The 15,028-nt window shown below is 39.9% G+C and overlaps 1 protein-coding gene across 1 annotated transcript; it reads right to left on the reverse strand.

Moving 5' to 3' along the window:
* Nucleotides 1-393: 393 nt before the first annotated feature.
* Nucleotides 394-4,194, reverse strand: LOC139665555 (odorant receptor 131-2-like). Its single transcript, XM_071544610.1, has 3 exons — nt 3,276-4,194; nt 2,377-2,391; nt 394-530 (listed from the first exon to the last, which is right to left on the reverse strand). The coding sequence occupies exons 1-3, from the start codon at nt 4,192-4,194 to the stop codon at nt 394-396; spliced, it is 1,071 nt and encodes a 356-aa protein (XP_071400711.1).
* Between the last annotated feature and the right edge of the window lie 10,834 nt (nt 4,195-15,028).

Below are 15,028 nucleotides of genomic sequence, written 5' to 3' on the forward strand. Positions count from 1 at the left end.
CCTATGCTACCTTGTATCGACACTTAGGGACACCTAATACACAACATTACAACCAATAATTTGTAAGCTAGTGGACTCTCTTTAAAGAGTTAAAATATAAAACACAAAATATTTTGTAGATCCTTGTATGAGATAAGGATACAAGTTTCTTTTAACAAACCCTGCTGGTTTTGAACAGTAGTTTAACAGCCATATAAATGCACTTGCAGCAGGCTGTTACTATGACACACTGACTACAACCTAAACTAAGCATCTGTTTACAGATGGTCTGAGATAATCCCAGCCCCGGCACAAGTGAAGGTACTATTTTTCCCACGGAAGTGGGAAAGTCAGGTCACTCACTCAGTCACTCATGGACGGTTTGCACGGAACCTGTGCTTTGTCAGATGGCCTCTAGAGGGTGCACTGTGAGTCTGCACAGGATCTGTGCTTGTCTTCAAGCTCCTCTGGACTTTTGCTGAGTGAGATAATGTCTTTTCCATACAAGAGGATGCTTCTCCTATGCAGCGCCCTGCGCTCACTCACCGCCACTGCACATAAACAGTCAAATTTATTGTAGGGGAAACTCAAGACCTCTTTTTGCTGGGCCTATAGAACCTCCTGGGACCGGCCTAGAAGAGTGAAAGTAGCTAACTGACTGACTGACTACCCATTGTTGAAAGTTGCACAAGAAGTGGCGTAAAGTCGTACACAGTTATGGTGATATATGTGATATTGCGTTGTTTGCACAGTTAGTGTTTGCTCACATTATGACGTGCCTTCGCTGTCTCCTACGAAAAAAATTATTCAGCAAGCAGATCCTGTACAGACCCACGGCGCGTGTGTTCAATTCAATGCACTGAAACATTACGACATGGTTATCGGTTAAATTATTCCACTAATGTCAGTTAAATATCATAGGTAATAACGTTACCTAACGTTAAAGTTAATAGGGCAACAGAAGACATGGATGTATGTAAATTAACGGCAGAGAGTGGGGCTCAGTGTGGGAGCAATCGGCTAGCGTGACACCTTTATCGGTTAAATAACCTATTCCATGTTTATCGGTTAAATTACCTATTCCACCAACATCACATACTACAGGTAATAACGTTACCTACCGTTCAGGTTTGCTGGACAGCAGAAGATGTGGATGTCTGTAAATTGACGGGGAAGGATGTTGCTCCATGTGTGAGATTCAATATGGCATTATCAGTGTATGGAATTCATTGTGGCATTTAGCCCATAGGTAAGAGGCCATCTTTTAGTCAAAGACGCCCTCTAGAGGCCATCTCAAGAAGCGACATCTTACTAAGCGTTACCCGACGGAATTTGCCTTGTGATGCCCTCGCGCTGCGCCTTGGGAAAAATACAAACCTGACACAAAAAATATTGACTCGACTTTTTTTTCTCTTTGTTGCTTTCACACACTAAATTCGAAACTCAACTTCTTTCACTTTGCTGTTTTCACACACTATCGTGGTTTGCAGAGAAATCTACAAACAAACAAGAGGTGATTTCAATAACAGTGATCACTGCATGCAGCTGAAAGCTACTTTATACCTTCTGGAACAGCCACATTGTCATCTGCAAGTAACTCTTGGTATACTTGGTATACTTGGTATACTTAATAACAGCTGCACCTGCACCTGGGAGTGCATAAATGCCTTTTGTTGTATGTGTAGGGGGGAGGGTAAGTTGTCACAAGTTGTCAAGTGGTATTTCATTTCAAGACCATAATCTAGCTAGAAAAATATATATTGTATCTCAGTAGTAAGGCACTACTGAGAAATACACCAGTGAGTAAAAAGTGTGACAACATGCCCTGCTCTCCCCTACCTGTGCACTTTACTATGACAGTAAAGTTGAATTGAATTGAATATCAAAATGTTTGTTTACACACACCCTTAAAATTGTACAAAGTGCCACTTATAGTATATCAGCATGTCATCAAATCTCTGTTTGATGTCCTCGAGTCTCTCTAATTCATGGTCAATGTAAGTTCCTTGGTAATTGATCAGTTTCCGTTCAACATTGATGGCCTGCTTAATGTTCAATAGCAACGCATACTGTTTTTCATTAATAAGCGAGCTCTTCATGCCTTTTAAGCTTGGTTGCATCACTCTTGGTGTAAGTTACTCATCACCTCGATTGTTTATGGCAATTTGTTTTGCTTTTAAGTGTGAATGTGTTGGATCATTTGTTTTCTAAAAAGAAAAAAAAATACTTGAGAGCACATTACCTACTGAGCAGCAGTGAGTGTAATTTGAAATCACAGTGACACCTGCAGGTAGATGATCTGTACTACAAGCAAGCTGTAAAGGACCATAGGAATATGGTAAACACAGTAAATACACTTGGGGAACAAGAAAAAATACCCAACCAAAGTAAACTGACACTTTATATTACTCTGTTACTTTCTATAATTCTTCTTATGCAGTTGTTTTCATTTGTCACTATCATACAGTTCCCTCAGAGAAATCCACAGTTCTTCTAACACATTATGACTAATATGAAACATGACAACATTGCAGCTGTATTTGTGCAGCTGCAAACAAAACGTGACGTACATCCAGATGTCAGTATGCTTATCTGCTAGGAGAGCTTTAAGTACAACACACACTCTCTGTTGTGATTTGAGTTTCCAAAGTGCACTTAAATATCTGTAATGTATCTTAATGAAGGTGAATGACAGAAGGCCAAAAGCATTTAGAGTCGGAGGCCGGCCTGCAGCACAGTCACACAGCAAATCATGAATCCAGCATGAATGTTGTTTGCTGAGAGTGAGAGACTCGATGCAGTCGTCTGGCTTTCTGTAGGATATAAAAAAAAATCAGTCAATTTGGCAAATAGTCTTTATTGATGCTGCTGGCACAGATTTAAGGGCACTGACTGTTAATGTGTAACAGCGGTTGGTCTATAAAACCGTTGATCTGATCTCAAAAAGTGATGCCAATATATCCATAAAAAGAGAAGAGAGGTCTTATGTGTCCACAGGGCAGTGTAGGACACAACAGATAAAAAGTTTGAACCAATCAGTGACAATTTCTAGTTCAATTCTTAGTGGTCTTTGACTTAGCTTCTCCCATTGTCTTCACAAACGTGTACTAGAAGGATAAATGATTTACGTATCGTCTGTAATCTGCTGATTAGAAAGCTGCAACATCATCCTTCATTCTCTTTATGAAGATAAATGTTTTTAACACCATAAATACTTAATTTGACATTTCATAAGTGTTGAGTATTCTCTACAAATCCAAATCAGCCAGTTGAAGAGCTAGATAAGGTGATGGGTCCGGTCCTGTGTGGGCAGCAGAGCATGGATCTCCTTATGTTGCGCCTCAGACTCTCATCCCGAAGGCCATAGATGAGCGGGCTGAGAAAGCGCGGTATGAGGATGAAGCAGAAGAAGTTGAAGAAGGCGATGTCGTCCGGATCCCAGTTGGCATTGAGCACTATGAGGGCTTCGGTGATGGGGTGAGTGAAGGCCAGCATGCACAGCAGCAGCTGAAAGCCATGCAGCAGCACCGTGTGCATGGCTTTGCTCACAGACGCCCGGTCCTGCCTCATCTTCCTGGTCTCCAGCAGGATCCTCATGTAGGTGAAGAGGATGACGACAGCAACTACCACAAAAAACAACCCATTTAGGAAGACCTTGAACAGTGTCTGCAGGGGAGATGAGTTGAGGGCGGACACTTTGCAAATCACAGGGGTAGAGAGGACATCCACGCCAGGCTTAGGTTCCCCTATGGAGAAGTCAACAATAGGGAGGATGCAGCAGATGAGCCACAAGGACAGGATGATCCTCCAGATGCGGTCTGAGCGCCAGGCGGCTGGGCGCTGCAGGGGATAGACGATGCTCACGTAGCGCTCCAGCGACATGGTAGCCAGGATCAAGGAGGTGTTCTGGAAAGTAGCAGTAGATATGAATAGCAGAGGAGTGCAGAAGACCATGGCAAATTGCACCTCGCCCACGGCAATGAAAAAGAGCAGCACAGAGGACAGGAGCTGGAGGGTGTCATTGATCAGCATGTAGGAGAACAGGATGTAACGTGAGCTCTCCAGAAACTGCCTATGAGATGCAAAGATATGCAGCATAATCACAATGCAGGAGAGGAAAACACAAAAGACGGGGGTGACCACAGACACGTGCATTATCACAGACAGGCTTGTGTGTGATGTTGCATTGCCTGGAAGTTCAGTCAGATTCTGCATCATTTTCAAGTATGGCTGGAGCAAACCTGAAAATGAATTCAAATATCCATATTCACTGAGCAATAAATAGAAATGAATTGTTTCCTCAAAAACATGCATCTTCATTGTCTCTGAATTTTCATTAATGAGTATTCCCTCAGAAAAGTACAGCATTTTCAGTGCCTGATAAGTGAGAGAAATACCCAACTTTGCAGAAAAGAAAAGAAAAATTAAAGAGTGGTTATCTGTTTCCTCATTCACTCTTTCAAATGTACATTGATTACATACATGACCCATATTCAGAATGATAGAGAACTTACCTGAGAAAGTCCTCATTAGTCAGCAGAATTTAGGACTGGCCAGACTTCAGATTTATATTCATTTTGTCCTTCAAGATGTCCTTGATGACTAACATCTCTGGGACCTCTTTCCCCTTACTCTAATATGTCTGGCTTGATTTCTCCAGAGATAAATTAAATTCATGCCATTGTCTCTAAGCATTGTGTTTCTAATTAGGAATAGATGTCTACAGGGGAGATGGTTTCAAAAGTTGATAGGAAACTAATTAACTAAGCAAAACTCTTACTGTACGTGCAATGGGGTTTATTTGTGTGCCACATAACATTATTTGCAATAATGCTAACTTATTAAACATGTATCTGTCTGGGACTGGTTCATTATGGCAGGTAAAAGGTCATAAGTTCACACTGTATAGTTGTGAAGATTGTGTTTTGTACTGCACCTGTACAATGTAAATCTTTGTTTTATCAAAATGCAAAAACAAAAATCTTTCTTATAATTCACAAGTGATGTTCCTATGATGTCATGTCACTTAATAATTTAAAACATTAAGAACTCTTGTTGTGTTTACAGTTAATAGTCACATATTCTTGTAAAATCACACAGGATTGGGGAGAGTGGGGTAAGTTGTCACAGTGGCTTTATTTTTGACCAAAGTCCACTTATAAAAATGTTTACTTTCTTAATAAGAGGTTACATAATGTTGATTACAACAGTCTAAGTCAAAACAATCTAACATTAAAGCTTTGTATAGCTGAAAGTAAATAACGACAATCTTAGTGTTTTTCTTCAAACGTTTTTCCTCTAAAGGAATCAAAATAATTATACATTGTGACACATAAAAGAAAGGGTCAGCTATAACCTGATAATAGATTTGAATGAAGCTTTGAGTGAAGATCTGTGCTCAGGGAAGGGACCTATATAAGGAAAGCCTGGTTGGGGCATGTTGTCACATGATTTTGGGGTATGTTGTCATAACTATCCAAATCCTTTTTGTGATTAGAAATAGCTTTACATCCATTCTTTTCTGAATAAATAAGATTTTGGTACTTGCACCCACAACCCTTTGGCTTGTGTAACAAGTGGCCTCTCTGCTGGACCAGCCTCACATACAGCCACAGAGGCAGATTACTATTATTAGAGCTGCAATGATTAATCGATTAATCGATCAGTAGTCAACTATTAAATTAATCGGCAACTATTTTGATAATCGATTAATTGGTTTGAGTAATTTTTAAAGAAAAATAAGTCAAAATTCTCTGATTCCAGCTTCTTAAATGTGAATATTTTCTGGTTTCTTTACTCCTCTATGACAGTAAACTGAATATCTTTGGGTTGTGGACAAAACGAGACATTTGAGGACGTCATCTTGGGCTTTGGGAAACACTGATCCACATTTTTCACCATTTTCTGACATTTTATAGACCAAACAACTAATCGATAATCGAGAAAATAATCAACAGATTAATCGACAATGAAAATAATCGTTAGTTGCAGCCCTAACTATTATTACTATTTTCTTTAAGTGACTAAGAAGCCATTTTTGTCTGAGCATCAAATGATAAGTGACAGAGAGGTTATTTTACCTGGTGTGTGGTTGGTGTTGATTTCTGAGCTGAAGTATGTTGTTTCCAATACAAGAGTATCTATTTCATGTTATTATTGTATATATACTTCAGAGGAAATTGAATTGTGTGCACAAACACAGCATACTTGTCTATATGACTACATTCCCCGTCAACAACACCATGTAACAACATGCCCTGACATGGGGTAAGTTGTCACAAGCTGTCAAGTGGTATTTCATCGGTAATAACGTTTTCTTCCAGTAAATATATCAAAATATAAAAATGGCATTTTTTAGACAAGACCTTAATCTAGCTAGAAAAATATATATTGTATCTCAGTAGTAAGGCACTACTGAGAAATACACCAATGAGTAAAAAGTGTGACAACATGCCCTGCTCCTACTATCACAAAGTCAGTCCACCATTCATTTTCAATTGAGTCTCTCCATGATTAGCCTCTTAATGATATTATAAACAGTGATTCTCTTCTTTTTAGCTTTAGGTGAGATTTATTCATTTGCACAAATGTATACTGTAATGTTGAAAATCAAAGGAATAGCATATATGAATTCTTGTCCCTAGAGAGATAATCAGCTCAAATTTAAGACCTGATTTGGTGTTGTGGTCAGAGTCACATCGGATTGTGTATTTTGTGGAACTCACAGTGCCATGTGAGGTGGAGCAGCGAGGTTGGAATGCACGATTAAATAATAATAATATCAACTTTATTTATATAGCACTATTCTTAACAATTGTTACAAAGTGCTTAGACAAAGTAAAATGAATCATGCAAAGAACATTAAAATAAAAACCAAAGAATATAAAAACAAAGGAAAATATGGCATAAGTAGTCACATATGAGCATCAATAAACATGATAACATAAGAACATAAAGAGAAAATAATAAAACACAAATAAAATGTATAAGTAAAATAATAAAATAAAATAATAAAAGTCAGTTAAAAGCAAGTTTAAAAAGGTGCGTTTTTAGTTGACGTTTAAAAGAAGTAAGACAGGTGACCGTACAAAGTTTAAAAGGGAGGTCAATCCACAGCTTAGGTGCCCTGGTGGCAAATGCCCTCTCTCCTTTAGTTACCAGATTAGCCCTTGGAACCAGGAGCAAAGCCTTTTTTGATGACCTTAGTGAGCGTCCCTGTACATATGGGGTGAGTAGGTCAGAAATGTAGGTTGGGGCTAATCCATTTAAGGCTTCAAAAGTAATCAATAAAATCTTAAAATGAATTCTAAAGGAAACTGGAAGCCAATGGAGGGATGATAAAATGGGGGTAATGTGGTCTCTAGTTCCAGTTAAAAGCCGAGCTGCTGCATTCTGAACCAGCTGCAGATGATTTAATGCTTTTTTACTGAGAGCAGAATAAAGGGAGTTGCAGTAGTCAAGACGTGAGGATATAAAAGCATGGATGACTTGGATGATGGGAGATAACGACTTGATTTTAGAAATATTTCTTGAATGATAAAAACAAGACCGAGTAACTGATTATATTTGAGAGTTAAAAGACAAATTGGAGTCAAAAATAAATCCCAGGTTTTTGGCAGAAGGCTTGATATTAGTTATCAACGTGTCAAGACCCTCCTGAAGCCCTGAAGTCATAATTGGAGAACCAAACAGAATGACTTCAGTCTTATCCTCGTTGAGTTTGAGAACGTTTTGAGACATCCAGCACTTATGTCCTCAAGGCAGTTTTTCAGTGTGGCCAAGCTACTGGCAGAGAAGGTATTGTGTGTCATCTGCATAAAAGTGAAAAGAAATATTGTGTCTGCTAATTATGTGGCCTAAAGGTAGCATATATACAGAGAAGAGAATTGGACCCAGAATTGAACCTTGCGGTACCCCTCAGTTGAGTTTGGCAGAGGAGGAGGATATGTGACCGAGAAATCAGAGAGATAAGACCTAGACCAGTCCAGAGGCAAGCCGTTAATGCCAACAAATTTCATAAGGCGGTCAAGTAAGATGTTATGATCAACGGTGTCAAATGCCGCACTAAGATCAAGCAGGACTAAGGGCGTGTGTCCATATTGCGTTTTTCTCTGTCAGAAAAGCGCTGGCAGGGCGCTGAGGAGCGCTTCATCCCAGCGCTTCATCAAAAAAGCGTTCCCAGTGCTTTTCTGATGAGGCGCTACGCGTGGGTTTTGTTTCTATGACAACAATATCTTGACATTAACGTTAGCTAGGTAGCTAACTTAACGCTACGTTAACAGAGGGTTGACTACACAGCTAACAACAAGCTTACAACGCGCACGGTGATAAAAGCACAACACTCACCAGCAACATTCAGTGTCTGGCCGCTCTGCTCCCACAAATGGGCTTTTCTGTCTCTGTTGTGATAGTTTCTGTGAGACATATCATACAGGTGCGCTGGAGCGCACAGGAGCGCTGGTGATGACACCAGCGCCTTTCTGAAAAGTTCAGAGATTTCCAACTAGAAGCGCTCGCAGCGGCCGCACAAAAAAGTTGGAACGTTTTGAAAAAAGACACTGGGTGCAGCGCGTTTTCTCTAGGCGGCCGCATATGCTCTCTCCTCATTGGGAACAATTAAAAAAAGACGCTGGCGCTCAGAAAAAAATGCTATATGGACACTCACCCTAATACGGAACAATTCCCAGCATCAGCAGCCTGGTAGAGGTCATTTGACACTCTGAGTAGAGAGTAGATTGAAGCCTATAGGCCTTGAGGTGGGTTGCAGGATTTGTAGGCAGATCAGTGTTAGCACTTCTTTGTGAATTAGGCATCCGTGGACAGAGTTTAAAGCAGCCAGTTAAGACTACGTCAGAAGCAGCCATGGGTGTCAGTGAGTGGCTGGGGATGAGAAGGAAACATGCTAACTGGGGCACAAAGTAGCCTAGGTAGATAACTTACCTGAGCTATCTGTGATAGCAGTAGCTTGGTAGCATGGTTGAGTAATGCTGCGTTCCATTTACCTCGGAAGTCGGAGCTGGGGATGACGTCACATCCAAGTTGACCGCATTTCAGTACAACAAGTCGGAAAACCAATTAGTAAATGGATGGACTGCATTTATATAGCGCTTTTATCCAAAGCGCTTTACAAGATGCCTACATTCACCCATTCACATACACATTCATACACCAATGGCGGCAAGCTACCACGCAGGGTGCTGGCGCAACCATCGGGAGCAATTTGGGGTTCAGTATCTTGCCCAAGGACACATTGACATGCGGACTGGAGGAGCCAGGGATCGAACCACCGACCTTCTGATTAGTGGACGACCCGCTCCACCTCCCGAGCCACAGCCGCCCCACCGCCCCACCGCCCCACTGCCCCAGTTAGTTTTTTTATTTCATGGGGTGGGGGAAGTGAGGTTTGCTCTAGCCAGGTTATAGCCATTGTTAGCAATACCAGTTGATAACAACGCATTACACGGTATCTTAAAGTCGAGATGAAATGAAAAATGCATTTTTAACCCTTTTAGATCACATCCCCTGTCATATTGTGCACCTATTTAACAATATGCCAAAAAAAATTGCAAAAAAATCAATTTCTTTGTATTCTTATATCAAAATCCAATCATGTTTTCTTCCTGTAAAACTAAATATGCCGTGTGCTTACGTAAGCATGAACCAACCAATTTTAACCAATAATATCATGACATCCACCCATCAATCATTCCTTTTAGTCACACCGGTCATATAAAACCACACTTCACTGTTTCTGGGTCGTAGTAGCTGACAGAGCAATATGGAGAGAGATAGGAAGAGATGCGTGTTTGGATATCAGTGGGCAAAAACTTTGTTTTCATTTCCAAAACAATGTCGCTGAGGTCTAATTCATTCATCTCTCCCTTGTCCTCCTCCTGATCTAACAACAGGTGAGGAAGGTGTGTGTGGAGCCAACAGTCCTCTGTAGCTCCGTTTCTCTCTGTAGCTCCACATCGCACTAAACTCTAAGCCCCGCCCACCGTTTAACAGTCCAATCAAATGCGAAGGATTTGATTTAAATCCCTCTTGTAACTGTACACCGCTCAAATATTCTGTTTCACTGGGAAATATGTCACAGTACAGAAGCTAAAGACGCTCTAACTTCCGTTTCAGTGGGACTTTAATGCTTGCACATACCCACTCTCCCTGCGCGTTGGCTTTGGTTTCCAATCTCTGTCAGTCAGGTTAGCGCAGGTGGTGACAATGTCCAGTTGATTGGGCAGCAGCAGCAGCAGCAGCTTGTGAAAGAAAACAATCCTTATTCCGTTTGAATGATTCACAAGCTCAAGTTTCACTCATAGAGCAAATTCTCACTTAATTTCATGGCAATTTTTCAATTTTCCAATGTCCTTTTTCCAGTTGCCATTACAGTTTTTTCTGAATGCTTAAACACTAACAGTGATTCTTGAAGCACTATCTCTGAAACCATTAACACTAATAGCCAATGCATTTACCAAGTGTGCCAAACTGAATGCACGTTCTCTGCTTTACACTCAGTTTGTAATTTTATAACACACTTTTTGCAAAACTGTAAACACAACTCACTGCTTTACACTCAGTTTGCAATTTACTGTAATACCACACTTCTAGCAACACTGTAAACTTATGGCCAGACCCACAAAGAAGGCAATTTTTTTCTGTTCTTTTTTTTCTAGCACAAATGTTTTTGTTTTCTTCTACTGCGCTTCATATTTTACACATTTGGATACCTGTGTGTATGTGTGTTTACTACATGTATGACAAAACTTTATTGCAAACTGCTATGCCCTGCACACAGAAAAAGCAAAAGCCACAAGTGTTTTTCATTTATACTATCAGTGCGTAGTTGGTGCTTTGTGTGCTTATTCAAATGATGGTTTGTGTGTACTGTATTGACGCAAAAACAAATTTTTTTAAAAGAGTTTGAAGAGTTTTGCAAGAATTGTTTGCTTTTGCAAGAGATGTAAAATGTTTTGCTAGTTTGATGTAAGGTTTTGTGGTTAGTATGTAGAGTTTTGCAAAAATAGCCTATAGTTTCAAAGACAGGCCTAAGCAATCAGAAAAAAATGTAATACACAGGTAGGCTAGGATTTTCCAGTCGGTGGTTGCAGTTTAGTTTGTTGTTTATTGAGATCTAGTTGTAGAAAGAGATGAAGATACCAGCTTGTTTCCAATTCTGCAAGTTGTACTGTGTTGCTCTGTTCCTGGTCTGGTGAGAGCTGTGTGTGCTCCCCCTACCTGTGCCTACCATTTCCTGTCACCTATGCCCCTACATATACAACCCTGTGCATCTAATGACCGCCACCCAGTGTCCAAAATAATATTGCAAGATATATCTAAACAAAATAATATGACATGCCAACAATAAACATATAAATGGCTCCTACACTTAGCTTTGCCAAAGCAGATACAATGTGGATATGCAGACTGCTGAGTTGGTCGGGTATCTGATCTCTGCTTGGCAAGTGCAGGATGTAAACTTCATAGTATGGGTGACTCCTAGTGTGTAACTTACAGTTTTTCACAATTGTTTACACACTAAAATTGGAACTTGAAACACAATCACTGAAACCTGAAACTCATGTACCAAATCCCTAAACCAAGTCTGCAAAATTGCAAGCACAATTTCTGCTTTACACTCAGTTTTCAGTTCTAAATCACACTTTTTGCAAAACACTACACACAGTTCTCTACCTTAGGCACAACAGTCAAAAACTAAAATCACATGTGTTCATTTGGAAGCACTGCCATCCCAAATGCTTAAATTCATTTACCAATTGGCAAAATCCACTCATCACACATATAAACACTAATATTTGAATTGTTCACTCAGAAATCAGAGCTTTAGCACTATAAAAAAGGCCACAGGTGAGCTCTCCTGTTTTTGAGAACAATGGAAACCAATGTTGCAGTGAGAGCTAGAGGAAGACGAGTGAGACGAAGAGGAGGAAGAGAACAAAGAAGAGCAAGGAGAACAGTTATCTCAGATGAGATCCGGGTCAATTTGGTTCACCATGTGGTCCACATGGACTGAGCATGAGGGAGGCCGGGCAGAGAGTCCAGCCCAACCTGAGCTTCACTGCTGCTTCCATCATCCAGACATTCAGTAATAGGACTACAGTATACTATAAAGAACAGTAGCATGGTGTAGAGAGTAGGCTACATGCCTGTTACGCCTCTCTACACCATGCTACTGTTGTTTACTGTATACTGTAGTATACTATAGTCCTACATATCACTAGGCGTGTGCTACTCAGTGATGGTTGGCCAATGTTACAGTAATGTGTCATTTCAAATTGAAAAATATAAATATTCTTGTACCATAACCAATCACATCATGTTTTTAGATCTTCTGCACAACTGAGAGACGACCAGTCTGTGTGAACAGACTGGAAGTTGTGGAAATTGTGGAAATTGTGGAATTGTGGAAGGAAATTGTTGCAGATATTTTTTTTTTTTTATTGACATTTCTTAACATTTCCACCTTTTCTCCCTAATTTATTTCTTTACCTAGCACTGCATTAACATTAATTCATGTGACTTTTACCCATATAGAAGTAGTTCAGCAAGAACAGTCAGGACAACTGCACCAGGGCTTTGGAGGCCTCGGTTATGGCACAAGCAAAGCTGTATAGAATAAAACAACACTCGTCGAAAACAGGGAATTTGCAGCTGAGCAAATGTCTTGACAAGAGAGGAAAAAGGTGCCAAAGCAGTTTTTCCAGCTCCCAGCTTCCAGCTTCCAGACAATGCATGAACTGGGAAAGTGTAGAGTTGTTTGGGAAGAGTTGTGGAATATGGAAGCATCTATGATTAGACTCATTACTGGAGCAACCATAGGTACTGTATATCCTGACAGGATGAAAAGTTAGTTGTTCCCAAAATTGAGTGTTGAAGTTAAGAGCTTAGCATTAGTAATTTAAACTAAATTAACAGAGATCAATTCCTTATCCGCTAGGTGAGAGGAACCTAAAGATTAAATTGGCTTTGTACATAAATAAAGGAGGACAAGTCAGGAAATATTCACTATTGCATCAACATAAGTTAAAACAGAGGCTAGGGATCGGCAAATGTGAGCAGAGGTAGGCCAGCAACTGACAGTCCCATCATAGTCCGCACCAGTCTAGTACCTGAACTAGTCTTGTACTCCAGTAGATGTGTGTGTGTGTGTGTGTTTTTTTTTTGTAGTGCTGACCATGCCATGGCAAGATGTGCAAGAATCATGTTTTTTTTGTTGTTTTTTTTTGTTTTTTTATTTTGTTGACATCTTTGGCGCTCGGTGCTCATGGCTGTGGTGTTTTCTGCTCCGCACTTCCCAATGATCACCTGTGAAACGGTGTGTCCAGTACTGTGACGTCTTTTTCCTTTCAAGCCAAAAGGGTTAGCTGTCCCCACACACAAACGCACACACACACACACACACCTACACACACACACACACACACACACACACACACACACACACACACACAGACACTACACACACACCACCAGTATTGGTGTTGTTTTTGAAAAAAAATTATGAAACCTAGAATGGAATGTTACTATTGGTGGTCACTATTGGAGTGAGGTATTGTGAGACTTCCCCAGAGTAAAGTTAGAGAGCAGGTCCCTTATCCCGTGGTTAGTAATTAACAGACTGGCTGATTATTAACATAAAGCTCCTGAGTCTACTTTGCGCAACCTGAAGTTTTCTTTTGTTTGGCAAACAAGTTGACTCTGTTGAGAGCGGCTCACTGGGGCCCGTCTGCTCTTTACGCAAGTCCTGCGTCAGTAATCAGGACTGCTGGGGATCAGACCAAACTCTACGTCCAAAACAAACTTTCTGCTGATCCTCAGTGGATGCCACCTCAGCAAAGAATTAGTTTATCTGCAGGCTATCAAACAGAATAAACGCTATTGCCAAACTTTTGGCAACAAAGATTTAGTGAAATATTAATAGACATGGAAACGTGACAAACGTGGCATATATCTTTAATATCATATATTTTTCTGTAAAATAGTCAAGGATGTATGAGAACAGATTGGTTCAACAGTCTACATGTTAAGAGTATGTGCAATAAAATGTTACCTTAAAGCAATCTAGTACAATTACATACATTGTACATACATTGTAAACAAAGTCAAGAAAAGTAAAGAGAAAGATCCAGATGTGGTGTAAAACTGTATGTCGGGTCAGAAAAATGATAACACCCAATGTATAACCATGATGCTGCTCAGTAGCCCACACAGATACACAGGATATTCTTTAAATGCAATATTATCTAGCAATATCTTTCAACTTTGCGCACATTTGTTTTGTTGGTGTTTAGGTCAAGCTTGGCCACAGACTCACAGAAAAGTCCAAGAGGGGCAAACTGGTTGAGAAACCATAATGTCTCCATGAAGTGGATTCAAACAGCAAGAAGCTACAATATTAATGATATAGTCAAAGATCTAAAAACATGCAGCATAGGACAATTATTTTCAAGACAGTCCTCTGTATAACAAGCAGATAAAACTGAATCATGAGGGGCATTTCTGTTGTGATTTTTACATAGATTATTATTATTACTGCAGGATCAGAGTAGGAAGTACAAAAGCCTGAGACCTGCACAGAGGAAATACTATGCATGTCCAATATATTGATCACAGCACATAGCATGTATTGTTATGGGGTTTACAGGTTTGTTGATCCTTGCCTGATTCCCTTTAACATGTGCCATATTTAAAAACACTGGATTGGTTTATGCATTGAAAAACATGTTACTGATATCCAGTCATCTCAAATTGAAAATGATACAAGGAACAAAGGAGAAAAGATGCAAAGGAGACAGTGCACAGCTCATCTTAATAGGTGGGAGATTGTCTTTTCTTTTTTCCCATGTAATATTACACTTGAGGGTAATAGTTGCATGGGATATTTGTAGCAATATAGTCACAATCATGCTCATCATTCATGTTTCAATAAAATAAGAATTTCAATAAATAAGCTATGAGCACATGTAATGAAAAGTTATTTCTGTAGCAAAAGATCATAAATCTAATTTGCCAATCAAAGAAAATCTGAAGA

The sequence above is a fragment of the Centroberyx affinis genome, unplaced genomic scaffold, assembly GCF_046629955.1.
Source record: "Centroberyx affinis isolate AG114_WGS23_722 - 3 ecotype Tasmania unplaced genomic scaffold, CSIRO-AGI_Caff_v1 ptg000249l_1, whole genome shotgun sequence".
NCBI classification, from domain to species: Eukaryota; Metazoa; Chordata; class Actinopteri; order Beryciformes; family Berycidae; genus Centroberyx; species Centroberyx affinis.

What these genes read in the sequence shown, in the direction of transcription:
- LOC139665555 (XM_071544610.1), bottom strand. Translation starts at nt 4,194, where the DNA reads ATGCAGAATCTGACTGAACTTCCAGGCAATGCAACATCACACACAAGC.